At 54.4% G+C, this 25,181-nt stretch overlaps 1 protein-coding gene across 1 annotated transcript in view; it reads left to right on the top strand.

The window, feature by feature from the left end:
- Nucleotides 1-25,181, top strand: part of COL27A1 (collagen type XXVII alpha 1 chain) — a 191,819-nt gene that overhangs the window by 83,860 nt on the left and 82,778 nt on the right. The window contains exons 18-25 of the mRNA XM_027769364.1: nucleotides 902-988; nucleotides 4,369-4,437; nucleotides 7,111-7,155; nucleotides 16,087-16,140; nucleotides 16,818-16,862; nucleotides 20,543-20,596; nucleotides 21,811-21,864; nucleotides 23,996-24,049. Coding sequence (XP_027625165.1) covers nucleotides 902-988; nucleotides 4,369-4,437; nucleotides 7,111-7,155; nucleotides 16,087-16,140; nucleotides 16,818-16,862; nucleotides 20,543-20,596; nucleotides 21,811-21,864; nucleotides 23,996-24,049 — 462 coding nt within the window. The remainder of the gene's footprint in view (nucleotides 1-901; nucleotides 989-4,368; nucleotides 4,438-7,110; nucleotides 7,156-16,086; nucleotides 16,141-16,817; nucleotides 16,863-20,542; nucleotides 20,597-21,810; nucleotides 21,865-23,995; nucleotides 24,050-25,181) is intronic.

Raw genomic sequence — 25,181 nt, forward strand, 5'->3', positions numbered from 1 at the left:
GGGAGCAGGCCAGGCTGGCCGTCACTCACAGCTTCTCATGGCCCCAGCCAGCCTGCCAAGGCTGGACTTACGTGGTGAGTCAGGAGGGGAATCTCGAGCTGAGAGTGGGACCAGGCCTGGGCCCCACTACCTCTGTGTGGGGCTCAGGGAGGACTGGGACTTGCTCGAGGCCACACAGCTGTCTGGGGCAGGACCAGGCTTCTAGTGGGGTGCGTTTGGCCTCAAACTCAGGGCTCTTCCCAGTTCTCTGACCATGGGAACCAAGTGATGGACAATTCACATTTCCGAGTGGGGAAGTGGAGGCCACCCAGCTGTGGTGATGCCATGAGCTGGAGGTAGGTCTCTAGTGTCCCTGAAATGCCCTGGGGTGTCGGTGCCCCTGGAATCCTGGTGAAAACTCTGGTCACCTCCGCCCTCCTTGTTCCCCACAGGGATCCTGTTACGAGCACAGAAATCATGCCTGACACATGACGCCTTTTCTTAGATGGGTTTTCTAGTGGATTCCAAGAGACAGAGTGAAAACATGGTCGGCATCATGATAAAAGGGTGTGAGAGGACCTCAATACGAGGGGTCTGTCTGCATGAGCAAACTTGGGGTACACTCACCTTCTAGAAGGGAATACAGCTGTTTCACGTGCAGGAAGAAGAATGCATATTAAACTTGTGCGGGACCTGCAGACTTTGCAGACTATGCTTGCTCTCAAGAGGTCCCTAGAGTCCTGCACTTCCTCCTGGAGCATTCCTGGACATTGCCCCTGCTGGCAGACCCTGTAGTGGAGTGGTGGCACATTGGAGCTTGCTAGTGGCTGGTTATGAGCACCTCACCCTCCAGGAGCTGAGCGTGAGCGGCCTTGGCAGAACGTCTTGTTCTGAGTGTTCTGTAGCCCACCCTCTGGAGCAGGCAGTAGGGGTAACCCTGCCTGGAGACGGGGGAGTGGATGAGATGCCTTCGGAGGTCTCCACAGCCCCGCAGCCTTCCATGGACGTGGTGACAAGGCTGTCCCTGTCATTGCTGCTCCTCTGAGTTTCTGTGGTCAAGAGAGAACATGGGGTCTTGTCCCTAGCCTTGTGGTCTCTCCTCCTGGGCCTTGTTTCGCTCTGAGTACAAGGCGTTCAGTTCCCCAGAGGGGCCCGACCTGGGGAAGTGGAGAAACCACGTGACCAGGACCCTGGCAGGGTGCCGAGCTCATTCCTTGGACCTGGGGCCAGTCTGCTGCAGCCAGGAGCCTGGGCCTGCGGAGGAGGGTCCCTGCTATGGGCTGGCTGGGCGTGTAGCCATGTGGTAGCCAGACAGGGGAAACAGACTGGGAGAGGTGGCGGCCACGTGTCTTGCATGGCGGCTGCTGCTGAGAACCAGGGGCCCAGTGTTAGGGGCTCAGGGCTGAGGCTGGAAGTGGTGGAGGGATGAGGCAAGCAGGTGAGTGAAGGGCCTTGGGTGAGTCCTGGGCCACTGCCTCCCCATTGGTGCCATGAGGTGCTGGGGGTCAAAGACATCCCCAGCACTTTGAAAACCCCAGCTTTTCCCCAACCATTGTGCTCTTAACTGCAAAGCCTAGTTTCCTCTAGGTCACCTCTGCAGGAAAAGAGACTGGATGCGGACGGGATGGGCACCTGGGGTCACCCCGCATGCCCCAGCAGAGCCAGTCCCTGGCATCAGTGATGCTGTCTTTCTGTGCATTGGCTTGGGGGTGAGCAGGTTTGCTCGGACCTATACCCCACGTCCAGTCGGAGGACAGAGAATAGGCTCTGGAGTCAGGTGGCCTGGACTCAAATCCCAGCTCTGCTATCCCACAGCTGTGTGACTTTGCCCAAGTCTCCTGCCCTCTCTGCATCTTCATCTCTGCTCTTTCTTCATGTCAAAAAGGGGGCCAATCATAGGACCTGTCTCAGGGACCCTTGAGAGGTCCCACCATGGGCGTTTGCTGTTCCGTTGCCCTGCTGTCCTGCCATCGTTGCCCACTGGCTGTTCTCGGGCTCCTTTTTGTCTGTAGAAGTGATTCCCTTTGAGATTTTGTCCCCCAGTTTTGTGACAGCCTCTCCCTCGCCTGCACCTTGGAGACGTGCCCTTGTGGTGCCGCTGCTTGCCATGTGCCAGTGAGGGCTCAGTCGTGCGACGTCTCTGCTCATCCTCACTGTATTTGTCAGGGCCCAGCCAGACAACTGAGACTCAGGGATGTCCAAGGCTGGGGACCAGGACTAGCACAGAGGAAGCTGGCCTGGCACCTGAGTCAGAGCTGAGTCCTTGAGCCAGCTGGAGCAGCCTTAGAATGCGACCCGTGGGTCTGGGACCTGCCCGGTGTGAGTATGTCAGGCATCGCAGCCAGGACGGGAATCTGAGGTTGGGGGTGCTGTCAGCGTCTCCATCTGCCCCACAGTAGGTGACATGCCTGTGCTTAGCAGAAGAATCACCTTCCTTCCAGGCCTTGTCTAGGAGCTGGGCCAAGCTGAAAGGGTCCTTAGAGACTACCCCCTGCCAGCCCAACCTGAGCAGGACAGAGTGGGTGTGGAATGAAGGCCTGCCCGAGGACACAGGCAGCTGGAGGAGAGCCAGGGCTAAGCTTGACTCTGGACAAGCAGGGACATTCAGGTCCTGTCCCTCAAGGGGACCAGACCTGCCTGTGGAGTTGGCCAGACGCCCACTGGGCCAGTCTGCCACTTGTCCCCTCCTCTTCTGCCAGCCCCTGTACCCCAACTTCCATGGGCCAGGGGTGATAGAAGCAAAGCTTTTAGAAGGTGCCCTTGACCACAGCCCACCTGGCTGAGGTCTGCTGTCCCAGGAGGTGAGAGGGTTCTCCCTGACAGAATGACTAAGAGGAGTTGAGTTGGGGTGAGGCTGAATGCACAGGGGAGACCCCAAGTGTGACCTGGAGATGGGCCTGTGTACGTGCATATATGAATGCACACACGTACGCGCGCACACACGCCCCTCTGATGCCCTCTGCAAGAGGCTGGACACACGTTCCAGCACCTTCCGCACAGCTCGTAGCAACGCGACAGAGTCCAGAGGGGTGGGACCCAGGCTCAGCTCTGCCATATACTCACTTTATGACCTTGGCCAAGTGACGTTTCCTCGCTGAGCCTCGGTTTCCCTGTGTGTTAAATGTGGCCGGGAACCTTTTCCTTAAGGGTGAATGTCAAGCTCAAGTGAAGTTTTCCGTGCAAGGCGAGCATCGTGATGGGAGTGTCCTGGGTCCTCATGTCCTCCTTTTGGTATTGGATTGAGCCACTCCTCCTCTGTGAATGTCAGCTCCGCCTTTCTGATCCAAGAGGGCTTCCTGACAGAGGAGGGCTTTGGAGGGAGAGGGGTTGCGAGCAAGACCAAGCTGAAGGCCTGGAGGCGAACAGATCTCGAGGTTTCTTTGCGTCTTCGTCCTTGCTTTTTGAGTTTTGTTTTAAGGTTTGGTCTTTTGGGTTTTAACTACTCACTGGATTCCCAAGGAGGATTAGAAGCCAAAAACATGATTATCTGCCGTGAGGAATCTTCACTGTTTGAACAGCTCAGACATTCTCTGGTCAAGGAAACACGTGCTTTGTTTTTTATTAAATTTCTCTGGAAAAACAATGATTTGAATTCAAGAAAGGGAGGAGGACAGGTTTCCCCCAACTCGAGCTTTCTTTTGAAGTAGGAATGGAGCCCTGCCCCGGCCCCATGGCTGATGTTTTTCCAGCTGTCTGTCTCCCCAGGGAGCCTGTGGTGGCCTCCAGAGTGGGGTCAGGCAGGGGGCAAGGGGACCAGACCTGCTTGGGCCCGGTGGCTCAGCTCTTGGGGCTGCTAGAACTCACCTGTGGAGGTGGGGCTGCTGTTCCCTAGCGCTGTGACCTTGGGCGACCTTGCGTGCCCTTGCCGGTTGCCCTCTCACAGCCTCACTGAGTTATTCATAAAATGGAGGGTCGTGATACCACACGATGGCTTTCGAAGAGCATGTCACCATCAGAGGTCTGAGCTGGAAAACGCTACACAGGCCTTCCCCTTTGACCAATGGGAAAACCAGCGTCCGCAGGGGAAAATGATGCTCTTAAAACTCTCAGTGACCAGTCCAGGCCCAGACCCCATTCACATCCTGACCCCCAGTTCACATCCTTCCTACCCCATAGGGACCAAGTCCCAGATGAGGGGGTGGCGTTTGCATGCTGGGGACCTGAGGACCTTTTCCTGCCTTTCACAGTAGCCTGTCTCTGAGAAGTTGTTTTTTTTGGGGGTGGTGGTGGTGGGGGGCAGGCATATTTGTTGATGGAAGGGGTGACTCCTAACCCCTCTGCCTGCCCAGAACCAGGGAGTTAGACTGCTTGGGCATGGTTCTGTGTGCCCCCAGGGCCTGATGAATGCTATCCTGCAGGTGCAAACACTGACCTCGCCATGTCTCTTCTCTCTCGTGCCCTCAGGGGTTTCCTGGAGACTTTGGGGAGAGAGGCCCCCCAGGACTGGATGGAAGCCCCGTAAGTACTTCAAGGCTTCGAGAAGAGGAAAGATATTTAGAGCGAGAGCATAGTGGCTTTTAGGAGCTCAAGCTTTGGGGTCAGACAGACCTGGGATCACATCCCAGACCTGTGACCTGCTAGCAGGGTGTCCTTGGACAAATGACATGGCCTCTCTAGGCTCCTGTTTTCTCTGATACTCCGTGACAGCCTCCCCAGGGGAATCCCTAGCTCACTGAACCCCTGGGTCTGGAGCCTCATTGCACCCAGTCCCCAGGATGTAGGGAAGTTTAAGGTCCGTCCGCCCCCACTAGAGAGGGCCCAGCTGCCGCCATGTCACAGAACAGCAGGGATGTTTATGGCCGCAGAGGTCCGGAAAAGCCAGCGGTTGCAGGCCTGGTTTGCAGAGAAGAGCTGCGATCCAGAGGAATCTCTGCCCCGGCTGTGTTTATCGAGTTTGTAAATAACCAGGGCCCTGGGCTCTGTCCCATTGAGGAGCCAGGTCAGCCTGCCCTGAGCTGGGGCTGCCTTTCTCTTTCTGTCTCAGGCCTCATTCTGTAAGTGCAGACCGTGTTCAGGCTTTTGTCTGGTCACATTCAGACCCCTGTCCTGGTCTCCCTCTCCTGGGAGGAGGTTAGGGTTTCCTGCCTGAGTAGCAGAGGTGGCCGCTGGACCTGTGATCAGCACCTGATTATGTGATCTTGTGCTCAGTATGTGTTCTGAGAACCGACCCTGCCAGGGTACATCTTGACCTCAGAGCCAGACAGACCTAGGCTTGAATCCTGCTGACCACCCGCCAGGTGTGAGCTTAGACAACCCAGTTCCCCTCTCTGCATCTCAGTTTCCTCAGCTGTAAATCAAGGAAGCAGAATGCCAGTCTCACACCAGCCAGCGGTGTGATGGTTAAAGCAGCTGGATCTTACATAGCTGACTGCGTGGTTTGAGTCCCGGACCCGGTGGCTTGAAACATACACTGTACGTATGTGCGTGCATGCCCAAAATCTCAACAGGAGGGAGACAGAGGAGAAGGGATGCTGTGTGACCATTCCCCATGGGAGTACTCTGTCACCTCCTCTTTCTCTGTCTCTCTTCAGTGAGCACACATGCCCTCTGGCAGAGATAACTAAGTAAATAAATACAGAATGCCCATCTCAGGGTGCTGCCAAGAGAGTACCCCGAGGGCAGGGAGCTGTTCCACCCACCACAATAAAACACTAGGTAATCACACATGGTCCCTGCCCTGGAGGAGGTCACTGCTGTCCCCCTTCCCCTTCACACGAGATACAGGGAGATAAGTGGGAGCAGAAGCCCAGGTGCCACTGAGAAGGGGGCGAGGAGCAGGGGAGACTCCTGGGATGGTGACATTGGAACTGGGTGAGTAAAGAGATGTGGGGACATTGTAGGTGGAGATCCAAGCCTTTCCATCAATATGTATCACTTACTGGGTTATGCGGTATCATTCTAGGAAGTTCCGCAGGGAGGGGCAGGGATGTTGTTATCTCACGGCCCAGAGGAGCAGGCTGAGGACCTGAGGTCCCGTCTTAGCTCTGCCAGCACAGTGCTCAGTGACCTTGGGCAACTCACTTCCCTTCTCTGAGCCTTGGTGTCCTCATTTTATTTATTTAATTATTTTTTTTAGAGAGACTTTTGTCATAGGGCACTTTTGCTTACTACAGAGGCAGAGACAGAGAGAGAGAAAGTGAGAAATCACCCCCAGGGGGATGGCCACGCAGCAATCCCTTCTCCATTCTCCTCTCGGGATTTTGGGCACACACTAACACGCACCCAGCATGAGTTTAAGCTGCCAGGTCCAGGACTTCAATCATGGTCGACTACCATGGGAATCCGATGACATAGCCATTACACCATATGCTGGTCCCGGTGTCCTCATTTTAAAGCCAAGGACTTGGTGTACAGTGATGACCCTCCATCCGGGCAGGCTCAGTATTGCGCGAGGGAAGGAGACCACCCCGGGGTGTGAGCGACTCTCACTGCTAACCACAGTTCCTAGCGCCCCATCCTTATTCTCCTCTTCCCCTGTTGCACTTGGCTCTCACCCTTCCACCTGTCCTTTCTGGTGCGAGCAATGGAAGATCCATTCTTAGAGATGAGACAGCCGAGGCTTCGAGGGCACATCACACACAGCCCCGTCTCCTGACGCCCCAGCAAGGACTCTTTCCAGAGTCTCGAGGGCCCTGGAAGGAGGGACCCTGAGAGCATGGAGGACTGAGGAGGGGTCTCCAGGGCCCCCCACCTCCCAGATGGAGGAAGTGAGGGAGGCTGGCCTGGTGGCTCTCAGCTTGGAGCTGTTATTTCCTTGCTCCTGACCTTGGGAAAATAGCCTCTCAAGCCTCAGTTTCCCCCTCTGGAAAGTGAGAGTGAAATGCCTGGCGCCCTGGGCATTTCATCAGCACCAAGATTCTGCCCATTCGCGCATACTCAGAATTGGAATCTACTGGATTTCCAAGTCCAACCTCCCCATTTTACAGATGCGGAACGCCCATGGCAGAGGGGGAAGGGTCTTGTCCACACTCCAGGCCACACTCAGGCTCAGGAGAGTCACTGGAGCTCCTGATCAGGAGGAAGGAATGGCCAGTTCCAAAAGATCCTGTCAGGCCCACGTGGAGGATGGCATGGAGGGAGGGGCCCCGAAGGGAGACACGGCGAGTAACCACCTCGGTCTTCTGTTTGCAGGGAGAACTGGGCCTGCCAGGTCCCCCAGGAGTCCCGGGCCTCATCGTAAGTACACGGATGCCAGGAGGTGGGGTGGGGAGGTGGGGGAGAAGTGTGGGAAGCAAGAGGCAGGCCCTAGAGAAGAGGTTGCCCAGGCAACCTTTTTTATAAACCCCAGGAGTGGCTGGGGGGGCAGGGCAGACCACCCTGGGCAGGAGGGGACTGAGAGGAAAGCCCTACTGCAGGGCCTCAGGTGGGTCACTGCCTTCTCAGAGCCTGTTTCCTCATTGGTTGAATGGGGATGAAAGCGCGGAGCCTGAGACCGCCAACATACTTTCACGCCTGCTGCCGTTCACTGCCCTGCCAGGACAGTTGGGCGGCTGGTGGCATGCCTGTGTGACAGACGAGACGCTTCAGGTCCAGCAGGCACAGCAGCTGCGGCCCTGGACTGCTTTGGGCAATCGTCTTCGCCCTTTTCTTCAAAGCACTGACTTGGGAGCCAGATTTCCTGGATTCAAGTCACACCTCTGCCATATCCTGGCTGTGTGACCTGGCCCAAGTTGCTTAAAGTCTCTGGACGTCAGTCGCCTTATCTGTAGATGGGGATGACAGTGGAATCCTTTTGGAGTGAGTGGTTGTGAGGCGTGGCATGCCATCCCTGACATAGGATCTGCCTCTCAGTGAGTGCTCAGTTCGTGGGAAATATTATCACATTAATTACTGCTATGACCTGAAATGCCCAGGTCTGAGAGAGGCCTGTACATGTGTGGGTAGGAGGCAGTCTGACCTCTGACTCCATCCGGGCTGGCGAGGCCTTGAAGAGTGACTCAGTTAGCCAAAAACAGGGCCCTTCAGGGGCTGGGACCCAGGGGCCGGTGATGAGGGCTGTCCTACTAGAGACTCCTGGGGTTACAGCCTGGCTCTACGAGGACGTAACTAAATTTGCTCAGGACTGCATTGAATTACAACCCTGAGCAAATTTCTTAACCTCCTTGTGCCTCAATTTCTTCACCTATAAAATGGGGATAATATTAGTACCTATTTTGGTGGATTTTTTTTTTTTTTAGAGCTTTTTGCTAAAGGGCACATGCATTCGCCAGAAAGACAGAGAGAGACAGAGAGACAGAAAGTGAGAAATCACCCCCCCAGGGAGGATGGTCACGCCGCAAGCCCTCCTCCTCCTTCCGCCTCTCGGGATCTTGGGCACTCACGCACACGTGCCTGGCATGAGTTTAAGCCACCAGGTTCGGGACTCGAACCGCGGTCGACTACATGGGAGTCCAGCGACATAACCATTACACTAACTGCTGGTCCCTTCTTATTTTGGTGGATTGTTTATGGGATTAAATAAACTTACACATATGAAATGTCCAGTACCTAGTAATGCTTAAGAAGAATCTGTTACAGTAATGGCTATTGTTGTTGTATTACACACACAAATAGTTATGCCTGGCAGCTGATGTCTGCATTGCTGAATTGAGAAAGATTTCAAAGTCGCATTGGAGCTCAGTGGGAGAAGGTGCTGCAATTGTTTAGTGATGTCTGCCTTGGTGGGAGATGAAGCAGTGTCAATGAGTGAGTCACACGCTTGTCATCCCTGATGTCCATTCAACAGAACTTTGCCAGGCACCTTTTTTTGGCACAAGACACTGACCTAGATGCTTTGGAAAACACAATGTCTGCCATGAGAGTTAGAGAACTCTCTAGAAGTCTTCTAGTCCAACCTTTTCTGAGTCCAGCAGGACTCCCTTCTGGAGCATCTTGGTCATATGGTCGTTAAATTCCAACTTGAACACCTCTGGTGTTAAGAAACTCCCTCCCTCTCTGGGAGCCCAGTCCCTTTTAACAGAGCTGTCGTTGTTCAGTGTTTTCCTTTCTATCGAGCCCAAGACGTCCTCACTGTCCCTGGCAGAGGCGGTTCAAAGGCTACAGATTGTCGTCTGTTTTTCCTACGAATCCTTCTTCAGGATGAACCATCCCAGTCCCCAAAGCTTTTCCAAAGGGATGTTTACATATCCTGGCTGTCATCTTGGCATATGTTCCTATTTGTCATTGTCCCAGTGTCCACTAGGGACACTGTCCCAGTGTCTCTCGAGGGGCAAGGATAGTGCTTGGCTGGATAAATGCAGATTTGGAGACCAAGACTTTGCCACACGGTCTCTGCCCTCCTGGTTCTTTACCCAGTTCCTCCACCTCGGCTCTCCTCCGCTCTTCACAGTGAGGGTTGCCAGATAAAACATAAGCCGCCCAGCTAAAGCTGAATGTCAGATTTCATATTTAGAACACATTTATGTGAACACACTACTCGTTGTTTATCCGACATTCGAATTTAACTGGGCATCCTGGTTTTTTTTCATGTCTCCAGTCTGGCAGTAGGAGTCTCTTAGGAGACTCCTATTTAGTAGATGGGGAAACTGAGGCCTTTGATCAAGGTCACACACAGGCCCTTTCAGCCTCATTTCCCCCATTTTTGGATTCTCTTTGCTTTCAAAGTAAAGTTCTCTTTTTCCTTGTGCCTGGGGTTTGGGGGCTGGGTCTGAACCTATCGGGTACCACTGTTCCCTGCACAAGTGCCTCCTCCCATCCTGGATTTGGGGAAACAACAACTTCTGTGCTTGGGGCAAATTTTGCACTCCCTTCCCCCACCCCACCCCATGCACGCACACACACACAGAGTTGAAATAGGAAAGAATTTTCTAGCCGAGAGTTAAAGAGGAAAAGGGATCATGAGTCACCTATGGTTTTCCAGAGGATGTGGGTTTTTAGCTGAGCAAATGGGAATTCCACGTATTGATGACCACTTTAATGGAGATTCAAATGTATTCAATGCCTTCTGTCTAGTCCACTGAAGCAATTTGCATGCAGGCTTCGCAGAAGCTTCCCCGTCCCTCCGGGTCCTTGCAGTCAGAGGAAGGGCGGGAGAGGACAGACTAACATTTATTGAACGTCTGTCTGCTCCCGGTGCACTTGACGGGCCGTGGAAGCCTTGCGATGCCCGAGGTCACCAGCCGGGGAGCGGATGTGTTGGTCTGTAACCCAGGGCTGCGTGTCCCCCATCCCAACAAGCTGTGGTGGCTCCCTGCAGCCTTGGAGGTTAGAGTGCTTCAAGCAGCCCCCTTTGAGCAATCGAAACCCTTTGGCTGGCCCTCAAGAAAACTGTGCCTGATTCCAGAATCTGCTTAACAAAGACGATTTCTGTCTTTTTTTATTCAGAGTGACAGAGGGAATTTGGGCTCCTCTGTTTAATGAGCCCCAAAGAACACGTGACCTGGCCAGAAACCCAGCCAGTAGTCCACCATAGTGCATTCTGTCCCCACCATGGTGTATTTCCTCGTCTACAAAGTGAGGTCAGCCGCCAAACCTCATGTGCCGAACCCTTTGCTCAATGTCTTACTATCACAACGGCCCTCTGAGGGGGATCCCCTTTCATAAAACCGAGGCTCAGGGGACATAATGCACCTGGCCACGATCATGCAGCTGGTCACCTGATCGGTGCCTGTCTCTGCCGCTCATGCCCGTGACCGCTGCTCCACGCTGAGGCTCTGCAAGCCTTCCGAGGCAGCAGGTGTCTGATGGCACAGACGGAGCATTGCCAGGGACCGTTCTGGCATGAGAGAGATGCTTACAAAGATTGCATGGAGTCAAGGCTGGCCACCGTCCTCCGTCTCCTTCCGAACTTGCTGACCCTCTGTTGGGGTTTCTGCTGGTTGCCTTCAGAGGCAGCTCCCTGAAGGGTTTGTACATGAGCCGGTGGGTTTCCTTCTCACTGTTCATTAACTGACTTTTTTTTTTTTGAGAGAGATTTTTACTGTAGGGCACGTGTGCTCACCAGACAGACAGAGACATAGAGACAGAAAGCGAGAAATCACCCCCCAGGGGGGATGGTCACGCTGCAATCCCTTCTCCTCCATTCTCCTCTCGGGATCTTGGGCACGCACGCACACGTGCCCGGCGTGAGTTTTAAGCCACCGGGTCCGGGACACGAACCGCGGTCGACTACGTGGGAGTCCAGCAACATAGCCATTACGCTAACTGCTGGTTCCCCATTAACTGACTTTTGAGGTGTGGTTTCCATTCCCATCAAGTCACCTCTGCACTGACAAAGTAAGGCCTCGTTTAACAAGTGACAAGAATACAAGTGACACTGGTTACGAGGAATTTCACGTGTTCCAACTCACGGTCCTTGGGACTGTGTCCTCGTCGGGGTCACAAAGGTGAGGTCCCTAGGCTGGTGCCTGTCGTTGATCTGGTGGCAGGGCAGGTGGTGGCCCCCCAGCCCACACATAAATGGCATGCAGCAGGGAAAGGACCCTGAGCCAAAGCCATGGGGCTCTGGGCCTGATGGCCAGTACGCGCCATGCTCTCAGGTCTGGGACGTGGTATTCGTGCCGGGAGTAGGGATACACAGGCATTAACAAGGAGAACGGAGGACAGAGCACCCCAGACACGGGGAAGAGCTTTGCCAGAGTCTGCGGGCGAGTCAGTGGCCCAGGACGTCTAAGCTAAGGAGGAGCAGTGAGGCAGGAAGGTTTGACATCCATCCTGAAAGTGGGGGTACTGGAAGCAGCTCCCTGGCACACTGCATAGGGTATCTGCCAGCCTGTAGGGGAGCAGAACTCACCCCTCTGTCTGCATCTTGAGCCTGTCTTTACACCTTGCCATGTAAGGGTGAAAGAAGAGTGTCCTTGGGTCCTTTAGAGAAGTCAGCCCAGGGCTTGTAGGCCTGGGTGGCAGGGTCAGACAGACAGCCAGACCCTGGTCTGGTCTTGCCTCTGCCTGTTATTCATTGCTTAACCTTGGGCGTTTCACTTCTGTCCAAGCCTCAGTTTTCCTGTCAATCAAATGGCATGGAACTGACAATGGCACTGCCCTCAGGAAGGTTACTGTGAGCAGCTAGTGTGTGCCTGAGCCTCCAGCCCCTTTCCTGGCGGGATCAGCACCCAGAATAACATTTAGCTGCTGGTGGGACCAGCAGTTAGCGTAATGGCTATGTCACTGGACTCCCATGTAGTCGACTGTTGTTCGAGTCCTGTCCCCGGGGGCTTAAAACTCATGCCAGGCGTGTGTGCGTGTGTGCCCAAGATCCTGAGAGGAGAATGGAGGAGAAGGGATTGCGGCGTGGCCATCCCCCCCTGGGGGGTGATTTCTCACTTTCTGTCTCTCTCTCTCTCTGTCTGGCGAGTGCACACGCCCTATAGCAAAAAGCTCTCCAAAAACAAACAAACAAACAAATACCATTTAGCTGCTGTTGACAAGGGCTCGAAGTGGCTAGTGAGGCATCTGGCACTTAGTAGGGCTCTTTAAATGGTTGCAGATGCAGCTGATGGTGTTCTCGCTGGGAGTCAGAGAGATGAAGGACAAAGCCTGTAGCTCCCCAGTGTCTGGGAGCTTAGAGACAAGTGGAAACAGGATGCAAATGAAGAGCCTTACTCATTGTTCTTTCTTGTGGGCATATGACATTCTTTATGTCTCTGGCCAAGGTTCCCCTGAGGGTGTCTAGCGCAAAGCAGACGGATGCTCTGCTAGACGAGTCCTTTGCAAGCTCCCAGCAAGGTCGCTGGAATTTTCTCTTCCGGTCCTAAATGTGTTGATAGCCCAGTCTTGGGTGGGGGTGTCTCACCAACATGGGCAAGACCTGCCCTGTGTGAGCTGCCACCTTCCTCGTGTGCCACACACGTGCAGACAGGTTGTCTTTGCCACGGGTCCCTTCTCCCTTGAGGTTGGATGTCCTCGCTAGGTCCTGCTGGCCCTTAGCATGCATAGACCCTTCTGAGAGGCTGCAGAGGCAGCAAGTGGGCCCCGGGCATTGTGGTGCTGTGTTGCGGTTCCCTGCGGCCCCACGCAGGCCACCATCCAGCCTGTATTGAACTTGGTCCCCACACACCAGCTGCCTGCAGGCTGGAGTGAGGAAGAATGAGCCCGTGTTCCTGGGGCTGCTGGCTGGGCCTCTGCCCATGGCCCCGGCCCAGCTGGAGCGGCCTCTTCTTGCAGAGCCTGCTCTGTTTATTTGCGCCACCCCTCGGCCCTTCATCCAGGAAAAGAGAGGGAGAGGAGCCTGGCCAAGGGGCCTGTGGAAACGCAGCTCTGGGGGACTGGCTTTTCCTCTGACTCTGGCCAGGCCAACGATCCGGCGTCCCCACTCCATCCTCTCTATGCTTTCCAAAGATGACTTCAGAATTACCTAGAAGCTCTGGAGATGGACTGCCTGCTGGGAATCCCAGTCTGCCTGGCCTGCACTTCTACCTTCTCAGAGCCTCAGTTTCCTCATATATAAAGTTGGGGTTGCACAGAGTATCCTTCCTTTCTTTTTTGGTGTGTGTATTCACATTTTGCCAGAAGGTGCACATGCTCACCGGAGACAAAGGGTAAGTGAGCAATCACCCCTGGTGGGGGTGGTCATGCTGCAATCCCTTCTCCTCTATTCTTTCAGGATTTGGGGCACACATGCACATGTGCCTGTTGTGTTTTTCGAGCCACCAGGCCCAGGATTCGAACTGCATGATAAGCTGTGTGGTATCCAGCCACTTTAACCACCAGGCCACCATCTGGCCTTAGAACAGAACTTTAAGGCTGTTATGAGGAATAACTGAGTCGAAGCATGTGAAGTTCCCTGTAACCAGTGTCAGTTGTGTTCTTGTCACTCTTTAAACTGAGGCCTTACTTTGTCAGTGCAGAGATGACTTAATGGCCACTGAAAGCAGAATTAGTTAGTAAAGGCTCAGGTGGGAGGTTTTGCTTAACCAAATCACATGGGAATCCTGATTGCCAGAGTGTTTTTTGCCCCCTAAGTTCAGTGCATGGCAGGGCCAAGGCCAGGCTCCAGTCATTCTGGGGGTGGGGGGCTGAGGGCCTCTGCCAGGTCAAGCTGCTGTTTGTGAGCTGTCTGTCCATCTCTCCTCAGGGCACTCCACTGCACCGAACCCTGGGCCCTTTCTGCAGGAGTCAGGCAGGAATGTGGTCTTTCGTTCTCTGCCTGGCCTCCCTCCGAGACGTCTCCAGGCAGCCTCAACAGGAACTTGAGTCCCCATTCTCCAGCCTGGCTCTCTGGGGCAGGCTGCATTCCTCTAGAGCTTCAGCGCTGTGCCCTGATCTTGCAGCACCTGCCAGGGGCCACCACAGAGCCTGACTCGGGAAGGGGGCACACTGAGGCCCAGAGGGGCCGAGCACGTTGATTGTAGCCACACAGTAGAGAGATACTTAGATCAGTCGCCAAGGATGGGCAGAAGGCAGAGGAGAGTATTTTCAGGGGCTCTTTCTGGATATGGGCTTTACGTTGTGACCTTGGTGGATGGTGGTAGGGATGGTGTGGGCAGAAGTGAGGTCTGAGAAAGAGGGCCGGCTTATTAGGAAGAGAGGCAGTGACTTCCTTCCAGAGCAGAATGGGGTTTGACCTTGGCGGTGTGGATACTGTGGGCTCCCAGAGCAGAATGGGGTTGTTTGACCTTGGCGGTGTGGATACTGTGGGCTAAGTTCTCTGTTGCGGGGGAGGCTGTCCTGTGTGCCACAGGAGTATAGCAGTGTGTCCCTGGACCCTATGCACCAGCTCCCCTAAGTGCGATGACAAAACCACATCCAGATGTTGCCTGGTGTTCATGCATGTTAACTCAGTGAGTCCCGAGACAAGCCTAGGAGGTACACAGTGTTGTGAACCCCCACTTGTTACATGAGGAAATCGAGGCACGGAGGGGTTAAGCTCCCCCAGATCACACAACCAGGGAGTCGCAGAGAAGAGTGAGACCCAGTGGTCTGATCGCCATGTGACACTGCCCCTGCCAGGCGTGCTGAGCCTCATGGAAGAACAGCTGTGAACGGAGCTTGGCTTTCCAGGTCCAGGAATGTTGCCGTTCCCGCCTCCGACAGTCCAGGCTCATCTGAAGCGGGGCCTCTAACCTGGGCCTGGAACCCTGCTGGCCCATCTTAGCATCGACAGGATCCATCACTGCTTCGGAGGGCTCTGGGGTCAACGGCCAGCTGCCCTCCCAGAGAGATGGCCAAGCCTCTGGGAAGCAGAGACGTGCCTCCCCCTCCCCCTTTCCCTGCTCCCATCTCTTGCTGTTTCATTCTCAGCTCTGGAGGGGAGGAATCATGGTCCCCTTTTATAGTGAAGCAGCCTGAAGTCCATAGAAGTCAGAGGAAAGCCTGAGTCCCTTAGCTCAGCGCTCCCGACCTTTTCAGCACCAGTTTCGGGAAGATAGTTTTTCCACGGACTGGGAGAGACAAGGGTGCAGGTGGGGGTGGCTCATGAGCGTGCTCACCTAGGTTCCTTGCATGTGCAGGTCACAGTAGGGTTTGGGCTCCTAGGAGAATCTAGCACCCAGGCTGATAGGACAGGAGGCGGAGCTCAGGCTGTGGTAATGCGAACGATTGGGAGTGGTTGGAAATATGAAGAAGTAGCTTTGCTCACCAGCCCACTGTTGGCCTCCTGCTGTGCCTCCATTTCCTTTTAATTTTTTTTAGAGTGATTTTTGCTGTAGTGCAGGTGCACTCACTGGAGAGACAGAGACAGAAAGCCAGAAATCATCCCTTGGGGGGATAGCCATGCTGCCATCTCTTCTCCATTCCACTCTCAGGAATTTGGGCGCACACACACACACACACCCACATGCACCGGGCTTGAGTTTTAAGCCACCAGGTCCGGGACTTGAACCATGGTAGTCTAAGGGACTCCAGCGACAAAGCCATTACGCCATCTGCTGGTCCTACGTCCATTTTCTAACAGGCCACAGAGCAGCACCATAGCCCAGGGGTGAAGCTGTCAGGGATCTAATGTGAGGTAGAAATACCTAATAAAGACGTGATGGGAGGAGCAGCAATGGCCAGGTGAACGTGGGCAAGGAGCTACGTGCTACTCCGGCACGGCGCTGAGGCAGAGAGGAAGAGCGACATTCCTAATCCCAACATCCATCCATGGAGTCAAGCCAGGGACCCCGGAGGCCACCCCCAGGCCAGCCTGCTGTGGGCTACCTCTCATGCATCCTCTTCTCTTTCTCTTCCCAGGGTGACATGGGAGCATTGGGTCCGATTGGTTACCCAGGACCCAAGGGCATGAAGGTAAATAAGAGTGGCCTCCTAACTTGGGGCCAGCTGGGGAACCGCCTGACCTATTTCAGCCCAGAAGGAAGGGTGGCCTTAGATGATGTTGGGGGCAGGGAGGACAGTAGGATGGCCCGAGGGGTACTGGGGCGGAAGCCGGGCTGGTCTGGAGCTCAGCTCTCTGGCCGGGGAACTGGTCACCATCTGTATGTCATTTAGGCCAGCCGTCTTTGTTGGACAGCAGCTCTTGAGCTGAGTGTGAGCCCGATGTGGTTCCGGGCCCCAGGGCACTGACAGTACAGTGGGGACATCGCCAAGGGCATATGGCAGACCAGGGAACTCGTCCATCCCTGAGTGGAATGGGTGTGCAGGAGGACAGGCTGAACCCGCTAGGAGCACGCTCCGGAGACGGCCCCTTTTGGCCAGCCTCTCCCTCCCCTCAGCTCCTCCTTCCTCTGGGTTTGTCCCCAGAACTGGTTCACCGGTCAGCTGCCCTTCTTTTAGCTCCTTCAGTCCACACCCCTCCCCAGTGAGCTGGGAGTCTACCCAGTCCACACCCCTCCCGTGTGAGCTGGGAGTCTGCCCCTCTTACAGATGTGAACACGGGGGTAGAGGTCTCACGGCACGGCCATCAGTGGGTGGGAGCCTGCTCCTGGTGCTGTCCTCACAGCTGGCCTCTGGCCTTTGTCTTGCAGGGACTGACGGGCAGCGTGGGGGAGCCCGGACTGAAAGGTGATAAGGTGATCTGAATACTCCCTTATTGCACTGTGGTTTCTCTGCATGCCACCCCTGCCTGGATGCTGCCGCTGATTGCTCGTCAGGTCCACACCCTGCACCCTTCCCGCCTCTCTCTGACCCCTACACTCCTGCTCCCCAGCTTCCTCCGGGTCACTCTGAGTGGGGCTCAGGCAGGTGGTTTTGGGGGTGTACAGACTTGATGGACAGAGCATGGGGGCTATGGAGGCAGGGGTCGGGGGATGAGTCCAGGCAGGTTTCTGAGTGCAGGAAGACAGCCGGGGAAGATCTGGGCTCTGAGCGCTCGAGAGTGGGGATGATGGTTTAAGAAGAAGAAATCCATGTTAGCCACAGCTTGACTGGGAGCCCAGCCCCAGAGAGCGCATGGGCTGCAAATGCAATGCAAACCCCAAGACCAGCCTCAGCCTCTACCCTGCTTCTCCTGCAGCTGCTGGGGGCCAGGGGCCAGGGGCCAGGGGCTGGGAGGGCGCGTGTGGGAGGGAAGCCGCCCTGCCATGTGTGCTCTGTGCAGCGCTGCTGCTGAATTCGCGCTGCCATCCTGCACCAACCCAGAGCTGGAGACGAGTGGCCAGGCCACACGGCATCTCGGCAACAGAGATAGGGGGCCCAGCACTCGCTGTAGCTAACTTCCTGCCTTCCCCCCTCGGTCTTTTGGCAAAGCAGGAACCAGGTGTGGGAGGACTGTAGGGCAGCTTTCCAAGTATCCACAAGAGACCTGAGGGGAGAGCTGCTCGGCCGCTTGTGGTCAGGCTTGTTCTGCACCTGTCTTTAGATGACTCCGACCCCTCCTACACCTGAGTCATAGGAACAGGTGCCACGTGCTAGCGCTGAATGCTCGGCACGGATTAACTCTGTAATCCTCCAAGCCCTATGAGATAAGAAGCTTGCCCGAGCCCACATGGTTGGTAAGCAGAGGGGCAGGATTTGAACCCAGATCCCTGACCTCAGAGACCTCAATCATTAAGCAGAATCGAGCTCAGAAGATCAGAGCCTTCTGGGATATCCCCTTCTCTAGTGTCTACACTTCACAGCTGGGGAAACTGAGGCCCGAAGATGGGGAAAAAAGGAAATTCAGTGATTTACTGGGGGAGCCAATCCAAGCTTTTGGACTCTTAAAAAATTCAAACTGCTGCGTGAACATGGACATGTCCCTCCCGGGAAGCCAGCTGATGCGAGGCTAACCCCAGCCCTTCCCCTACCTGCTGCCACTCTTCCCACCACTTCCTGTCACACCCAGGCCTCTATCGGCAACCACCCCCGCCTCCCTGACTCGAGCTCCCCACTGCCTGCGGCGACCCTCTTCCAGGGGCCTCTCTCACTAGGGAAAGGAGGTTTCTGTTGGGGGAAGGGGGTCCCCACACCCACCTGCTTGCCCTGAGGCTTGAGACCTCAGTACTCTGGAAACACTGAAGTCATGGACAGGGAGAGAGGAAGCTGGGAAAATCAGTGCAGGGCGGGAGCGTTTTATAGGCCCCGTGGCAGGGCCGGCCTCCAGCGCACTGTTGCTCAGGAACATGGAAATAAATGTGTTACATGGAACCCGCTGGCGTGCTGCTGCCTGCTGCCTGCTGCCTGCCTGGGACATGGACAGATGCAAAATCATTGGGGGAAAAAGGAAAAAAAAAGAAAAAAGAAAAGAGAAGGAAATTATTTTCATACTCTTAGTTTTCAGGAAAATCAAATAAGTCTTTGGGGTAAAACGGAGAGAGAGAGAGCTTTTCTGATCCCCGGGTGGGGTGGGGTCTTGGTGTTGTGTTCAGAGTAGCCACACACATACCTGCCCCCTTGGCCCTCCTCTGGGATGACAGAGCCTTGATCCCTGCTCCCTCCTGCCTGGAATCCCAGTTTTTCCATGATCCGGCCTGGCTTCAGTCCCGCTTACAACCACTTGGCTTCCTCTCCCAGCCCGGAGGCGCATTCTGGGACAGAGGCCCCTGCTCCAGGCGCAGCTCTCTCCAAACCCATTGTCCTCATGTCCTAGGCGCCTGTTCAACTCTCTTTTTCCTGTTTTATTTATTTTTTTTCCTCCTTACTTTTGCCTGTGGACATTTTTTTTTCTTGTGGACATTTTTTAAAAAAAATGTTTCTTGGTTCCTAAAACTCTAGGATGTTGTAGGATTTTCCAAATTGGAAAAACCAAAGCATGTTAATTTTTTTTTTTTTTTCTAATTCTAGCTTTGTTCTAGCAAGGAGGTTCTTCTGCTGGGTCATGGCCTTCTCTGCACAACCTGCGTTTTCTAAGATCCTCCGTTCTTCCTGGGTTTTTCTTCCCAGTCTTCTTCCAGCTCTCAGGGCTGGGAGTGTTTCCTGAGTTCTGGGGCCAGAGTTGTTACCGTCCAGTGTGGAGGGCTGGAAAGGGCAAGGACTTTGCCAGGAGGCTCTAACCCGAAGGGGCCAGAGCTCCCTGTCTGGTCTGTGAGGCTTATTTACCAGGCTGTGGCTGAAGACAGAGAGGGAGCCAAGGAGGCCTCTGGCCCCAGGACTCCTCGTCACCACGCCTATGCAATGCATGCTCTTAGAGAAGAACCCCCAGACCTACCCCAGGACCTGCTTGCTCTGTTTCACATTCTTTTTTTTTTTTTTAATAAGGTTTTTGCCATAGGACGAGTGTGCTCACAGGAGGAGAGACAGAGAGAGGGAAAGTGAAAATCATCCCCCAGGGTGATGCCCATGCCACCGTCCTTCCTCCATTCTACTCCTGGGGTTTTGGGCACGCATGCACATGTGCCCTGTGTGATTTTCAAGCTGCCAGGCCCGGACTCAAACTATTATTGGCCATGTGGGAGTCCAGCACCTTAACTACCGTGCCATCTGGTACCCCCTTGAACAGTCTTTCTTTTATTTATTTATTTATTTTTTTAAAAGAGATTTTTGCTATAGGGTGCGTGGTGCTTGCTGGAGAGACAAAAACAAAGAGACAGAAAGTGAGAAATCACCCCCCCGGGGTGGGGGATGGCCATGCTGCAGTCCCTTCTCCTCTATTCTCCTTTTGGGATCTTGAGCTCACATGCATATAGCCCTGGCATGAGTTTTAAGCCACTGGGTCCGGGATTCAAACTCCAGTCGGCTTTGTGGGAGTCCAATGATGTAACCATGATGCCACTTGCTGGTCCCCCCTTCCACATAGTCTTAACAAGCCAGCTGCTCAGGCTGTAGCTGAGTGACAGCTATTATCAGAGGTAGACTTAAGCTGGGTGCTGGCTGGCAGGACAGGACAGCTCTCAGCCTAGCAGTGAAAACCCCCAGTGGCAGACACAAGCGCTCGGAAGCCACGGCAGTGTGGGGCCATTGTACAGGCCGCCTTTACCCCACACGACGATGCCAGTGCGGAATGAAGAGGTGGACAGAGCCAGGAGCCGTGCGTTTGCTCTGCAAGCGTCAGTTCTCCAGGCAAGGCCAGGTGACGGTGGGCAGCCAGTTTGTGTTCGTGGCATTTCCAGCCACGTGAGCAGCCCCACACAGGTCTGCACGTAGGCCAGCTTGTCCCTGCCAGGGCCTGCTCTCCTCACTTGGGTGGCCCGACCTTCCTCACGAGGATGCTGCTGGTCCAATCTGACGTGGGGCACACTGCGGCCAAGCTGTACCTTGCCAGAGGGTCTGAATGTGGGGGAGGCTTCCAGAGGCTGCACAGTCCCCATCGTAACCTTCTCTGGTGTATACTCAGGGTGAACAAGGGGTTCCAGGTGTGTCAGGAGATGCCGGATTCCAAGGAGACAAGGTAACCCACCAGGTTCTCTCCCACTTCTGCCCTGCCCTGCCCCGATGTTCTCTGGTCCAGGCCTCCTTCCTGGGGACTGTCATGGGCCAGGACCTGCCTGCGACATGGCTTCCTTCCAGACAATCCCATCTCTCCATCCTCAGTCATCTCTGCCCTGGACTTTACAATGGCCTCCTGACTTCCAGGCCTCCAGCCTCCTCCTTCGCAGTTGAGCATCCTCACAGCCACCAAATTGCTCATCTGAGGGTAGATGAGCCTTCTGCTCTGTGCTCCCACACCACCCATGGCTCCCTACTGCCCTCAGAGTGAAGTCTCCACTAGGGACTTGGGACCCCAAACCGCGGGTCCCTCTGACACTCTCCTTCCTCACCCTCACAGCCCTGGGCTCCAACCCCCCCAAACTGCCACCTGAGCCTCTGGCCTCTACACAGGCAGCGGCCTGTGGGACACACCCTCCGTCCAGCCGGTCTGCATCTCCCTGCCCAGGGGCCATGAATGCCTTGAGCAGTACATCTGCCCCTCACTTGCAGCATCGTCTTCTCCCCCTGGTTTTGGGGAACTTTTGTTCAGCCCCCTCCAGATGATGAGGTCTCTGATAGAGCTCAGCTCAGGGTCCCGTGCTTCGCAGACAAGTTGGAGTGACTGAGGGAGTGAGCAGCTGGCCTCCCTCTGAGCAAAGGGACAAACCCAGGTGGCCTTGGCCAGGAGAACCCTGCTGGGGCCTGCCATGACCAGCTTCTCGCTGCCTATATCCGGAACCACGTGGCCCCCTCTGGACCTCTCTCAGCCAGGCAACGGGCCCGGGATGTTGGCCTGAACCCCCTATTCCTCCTCCTTCCCTCCTCGCTGGCCTGTCCTGACTCACCTGGTGTCCCCAGGTTGCAAGCTTCTCAGCTCCTGCCAGGCCCCAGGCCTTTGGGAGTTCCCCAGGTATAGAGGGCACTGTGGTGCCTCGTGGAGCCCTTTCCCCCTGCCCCCCCCTTCTTATTGTAGGTGGCACTACTCTCTCACCCTGGCATCCCTCAGGCAGCCTATAGGGCACCAGGCGGCCCGGATCCAAGCTGAGGCCTGCAGCAGGGAGAGCAGGGGAGGAGCTCACCCTCCTCAAGGGGGCGCTCCCACCTCGGGCAGCAGGAAGGACCAGGCAGCAGTTCACCTGGCCATGTCTCTTCCTCACTAACCCTGGCCTGCTCTGGTTTTTTTTTTTTTTCCAGGGGAGCCAGGGGTTCCCGGGGTTGCCAGGTGCACGGGGGAGGCCAGGGCCTCTGGTAAGTACCTTTTCCTGCGATGCCCCAATCACATAACCTCCTGGTCGTGGCACATGGCTGGGAGCGCTTTCACAGCTAAGACTATTTTCTCTTGCAGCAGCCGTTAGGGGTAAACAGGGGAGGGCAGAAATAGTAATTTGGGGCCAGCCTATGGTGTTAAAGCAGCTGGATCACACATGGCTGACTACGTGGTTTGAGTCCTGGACCCAGCAGTTTAAGAAACATGCCAGGCGTGTGTGCATGTGTGTCCCAAATCCTGAGGAGATGAGGAGAAGAGATTGCAGTGTGGTCATCCTTCCTAGGGGCTGCTTTCTCATCTCTCTGTCTGGTGATGAGTGCATGCACCTTATAGTCATAAACCTAAAAAAAAAAAAAAGCAAGCAAATTTTTACAGAACACTATCGGGAGAGAAAGAGTTTCAAAAGGAATATTCGGGGATCTCAAACTTCAGTGTGCACGAGTCTCTGGGGATCTTACGGAAGCAGACTCAGTGGGGCCTCAGGGTCTGCGTTCTGATAGGAAGATGTGGCAGTTGCTGGTCCGTGCACTGCTCTTTAAGTAGCAAAGTTCTAGAGAAGATTTAAACCGAGTGTGTGAAGGAGTCACAGGTGGAAAAGAGGAGAAAAGAGTGAGACTGAAAGAGTCAGAAGGCTGGCGGGTTTGAATATCTCTCATGCTATTAGGTGTTCATGCTAATCTCTAGGCATTTATCTAATGATTCTCAATCAGTACATTTAGTTCACGGTAGACATTACATTTTTCCCTTTCCGAAAGTCACTTGTTTATGATGAAGATCCTGGCTCACTTCTCCCTGGATTTATCTATGCATTGTTCCTTTCAGACATCTGTGTTCTATCGCAGTACAAAAAATTTCTTCCCTGACTCAAATTTTTAATGGCCCATAATCAAGAATCATGTAACACAAGGATTTTCTGCTCAATAATGTACTGTGATTTGGCATTTTAAAGTTTTCAAATCAGGGTTCTTGAATTTCTCTAGCAGGTTGGCTTCGTTTGAAGGTTTTGCTGATGTAGAATGTTAAAAGAGAATTTTTTTAAGTATAGAAAAGGTGAGATAGGCTGATAGTGGAAATGCAATAATTTTCTGGGCTAGATAGATAAAAACATAAAGTGTGAAGTCAGTATGGAGGAAGAATAAAATATAATAGAAAAGGTGCATCCTTTACCTACTTTTGCTTACTTTTCCTTTTCTATTAACGTGCAAGTTGTAGCAGAATACTCCAGATATTAATCCCTTGCTAGTTTTAAACATTATAAACATATTCTCCCAGCCTTTATCATTCTCTCAACCTGCCTACAGTGTTCTTCATTGGATGGAAGTTCTTAATTTTGACATTGTGAAAAAAACACGAAGGATATTATATCCTTAGTGACCTGTGCTTTAAAAATCTCCTTTAAGAAGTATTTCTTGGGAACCAGCAGTTAGCGTAATGGCTATGTCACTGGACTCCCATGTAGTCGACCGCAGTTCACGTCTCAGACCCGGTACCCAGCAGTTTAAGAAACATGCGGGATTAATGTTTGTGCACGCCCCAAATCATGAGAGGAGAATGAACAAGAAAGGACTCTAGGGTGGCCATGCCCCGGGGGAGATTTCTCACTTTCCCTCTCTCCTACAAGTGTAAGTGCCCCATAGCAAATTAAAAATATTAATCAATAAAAAGAAAGAAAAAAGATAGGATGATTTGGCCACTTGACAGATGAGGACACTGAGGCCCCGAGGAGTGGTAACTCACCCAGCGTCATAGATAGGCCTCGGTCAGACGGAGCTCTGATGGGGATCGGGAGACCACCAGAGGGTCATTGGAAGCAGTGGGACATTTATTGAGTGGAGCCCTGTGGATGCTGCTTCTCTGAAGGCTGCCCACAGCCACAGCGTTGGGGAATTATCGTTGCTTCCACTTTATGGATGGGAAAACTGAGACTGAATGGTGAAGTGACGTGCCCAGGTCCTGTGGCTAGGACATGGAGGAGGCGGAGTTTGAACAGCTCCTTCTGTTGTCTGAGCCGATGTCATCCACATACTCTCAAACCTTCCAACTGCTCACAGCCAAGGGACAACGCTGAGCTCCCACTTACCCCTGCCTCCCACTGCGATCTCTCTTCCACAGGGCAAAGTCGGAGACAAAGGATCTCTTGGGTTTCCTGGTCCCCCTGGACCCGAGGTATGTGCTGCCCCCTTTCTCTGTCCAGCTATAGCTGGGACTGGGTCTTGTCCTTGCGAAACTAAGGCCCAGAGACAGGAAGGTCTGGCCTGAGGTCACACAGCAAAAGAGAGATGAGGCAGAGAGCAGAAATTCCTAGCCGAGCAGCCTCCTTTCTGCCTCTGCTCTTCCTGTCTGACCAGCGGCTCTCAAGGACAGCGGGGATGAAAAGCTGACCTCACTGTCCGTCTCCTGCCTGTGGTCCGGGAAGGCCCTCTGTGCCCTGCCTCCTGGTCTCCTCACAGGAGCGCCCCACATGCTCCACCCACAGGGCCCTCTCAGAGCCCTTCTCTTTCCTAACCACCCTGGGAAGGTTCTGAGTCAGACTCCCAGGGAGGGGGATGAAAGCCATGCTGAGTTCTGGGTTTTGAATGGAGAATGAGAATTAATGAGGGGTGCATTTGGCAATTCCTCCAGCAACTCTGGTCCAGCAGGAGAATCCCTGGGAGTTTCTGATCCATGGGCTCGTGGGCGTAGGTAGGCCAGGCCTTGGTTGTTTGCTTGGCGTTCACGTGGAACAGAGTGGAGCAAGCTGGCTGAGTCCTCCTGACCCTCTTTCTTGAGCATGAGACCCATGTCTGGACAGCTGGGATGAACGGCATCCAGGGCTGGGGTCCATCTCAGGGTCATCAGCCCAGACCACCCTGGCCGAAGCCCCTGCCCCCAACCATCACTCCCTGGTCCCCGGGCTTGCTCATCCATGAGGTCTCTGCATCTGAGACCAAAGTCTGGCTCCGCGGGATCTCCAGACTCTTCCAGAGCTCGCTCCGGGTTTGGCCCAGATGGATGAGGGAATGTTTCCTAAAAGCTACGAGTTGTGACTTTCTGCTGTGTTGACTTTGGCCGTGGCACAGGCCTATCTTTAGACAAACGGATTTGGCCTCTCCTCCATGGCCCCGATTCCCTCCTTTGGTCACTGGAAAAAGCCTTGCCGAGAGCGCGGGTTTCCCAGCAGTCTGGCCAACGAGGGTGGAGAGCAGGCTCCCTCACACCTAGCAGGCACCTGCTGGTGCCAGGAGGCCATGGGGTATCTCAGGGATAAAGACCTGCTGACGCGCCACAAGGCCGTAGTCGGGCGGAGGCCCTAGCTTCC

This window comes from Tupaia chinensis, unplaced genomic scaffold (assembly GCF_000334495.1).
Source record: "Tupaia chinensis unplaced genomic scaffold, TupChi_1.0 Scaffold000081_1, whole genome shotgun sequence".
In the NCBI taxonomy this organism is placed as follows: domain Eukaryota; kingdom Metazoa; phylum Chordata; class Mammalia; order Scandentia; family Tupaiidae; genus Tupaia; species Tupaia belangeri.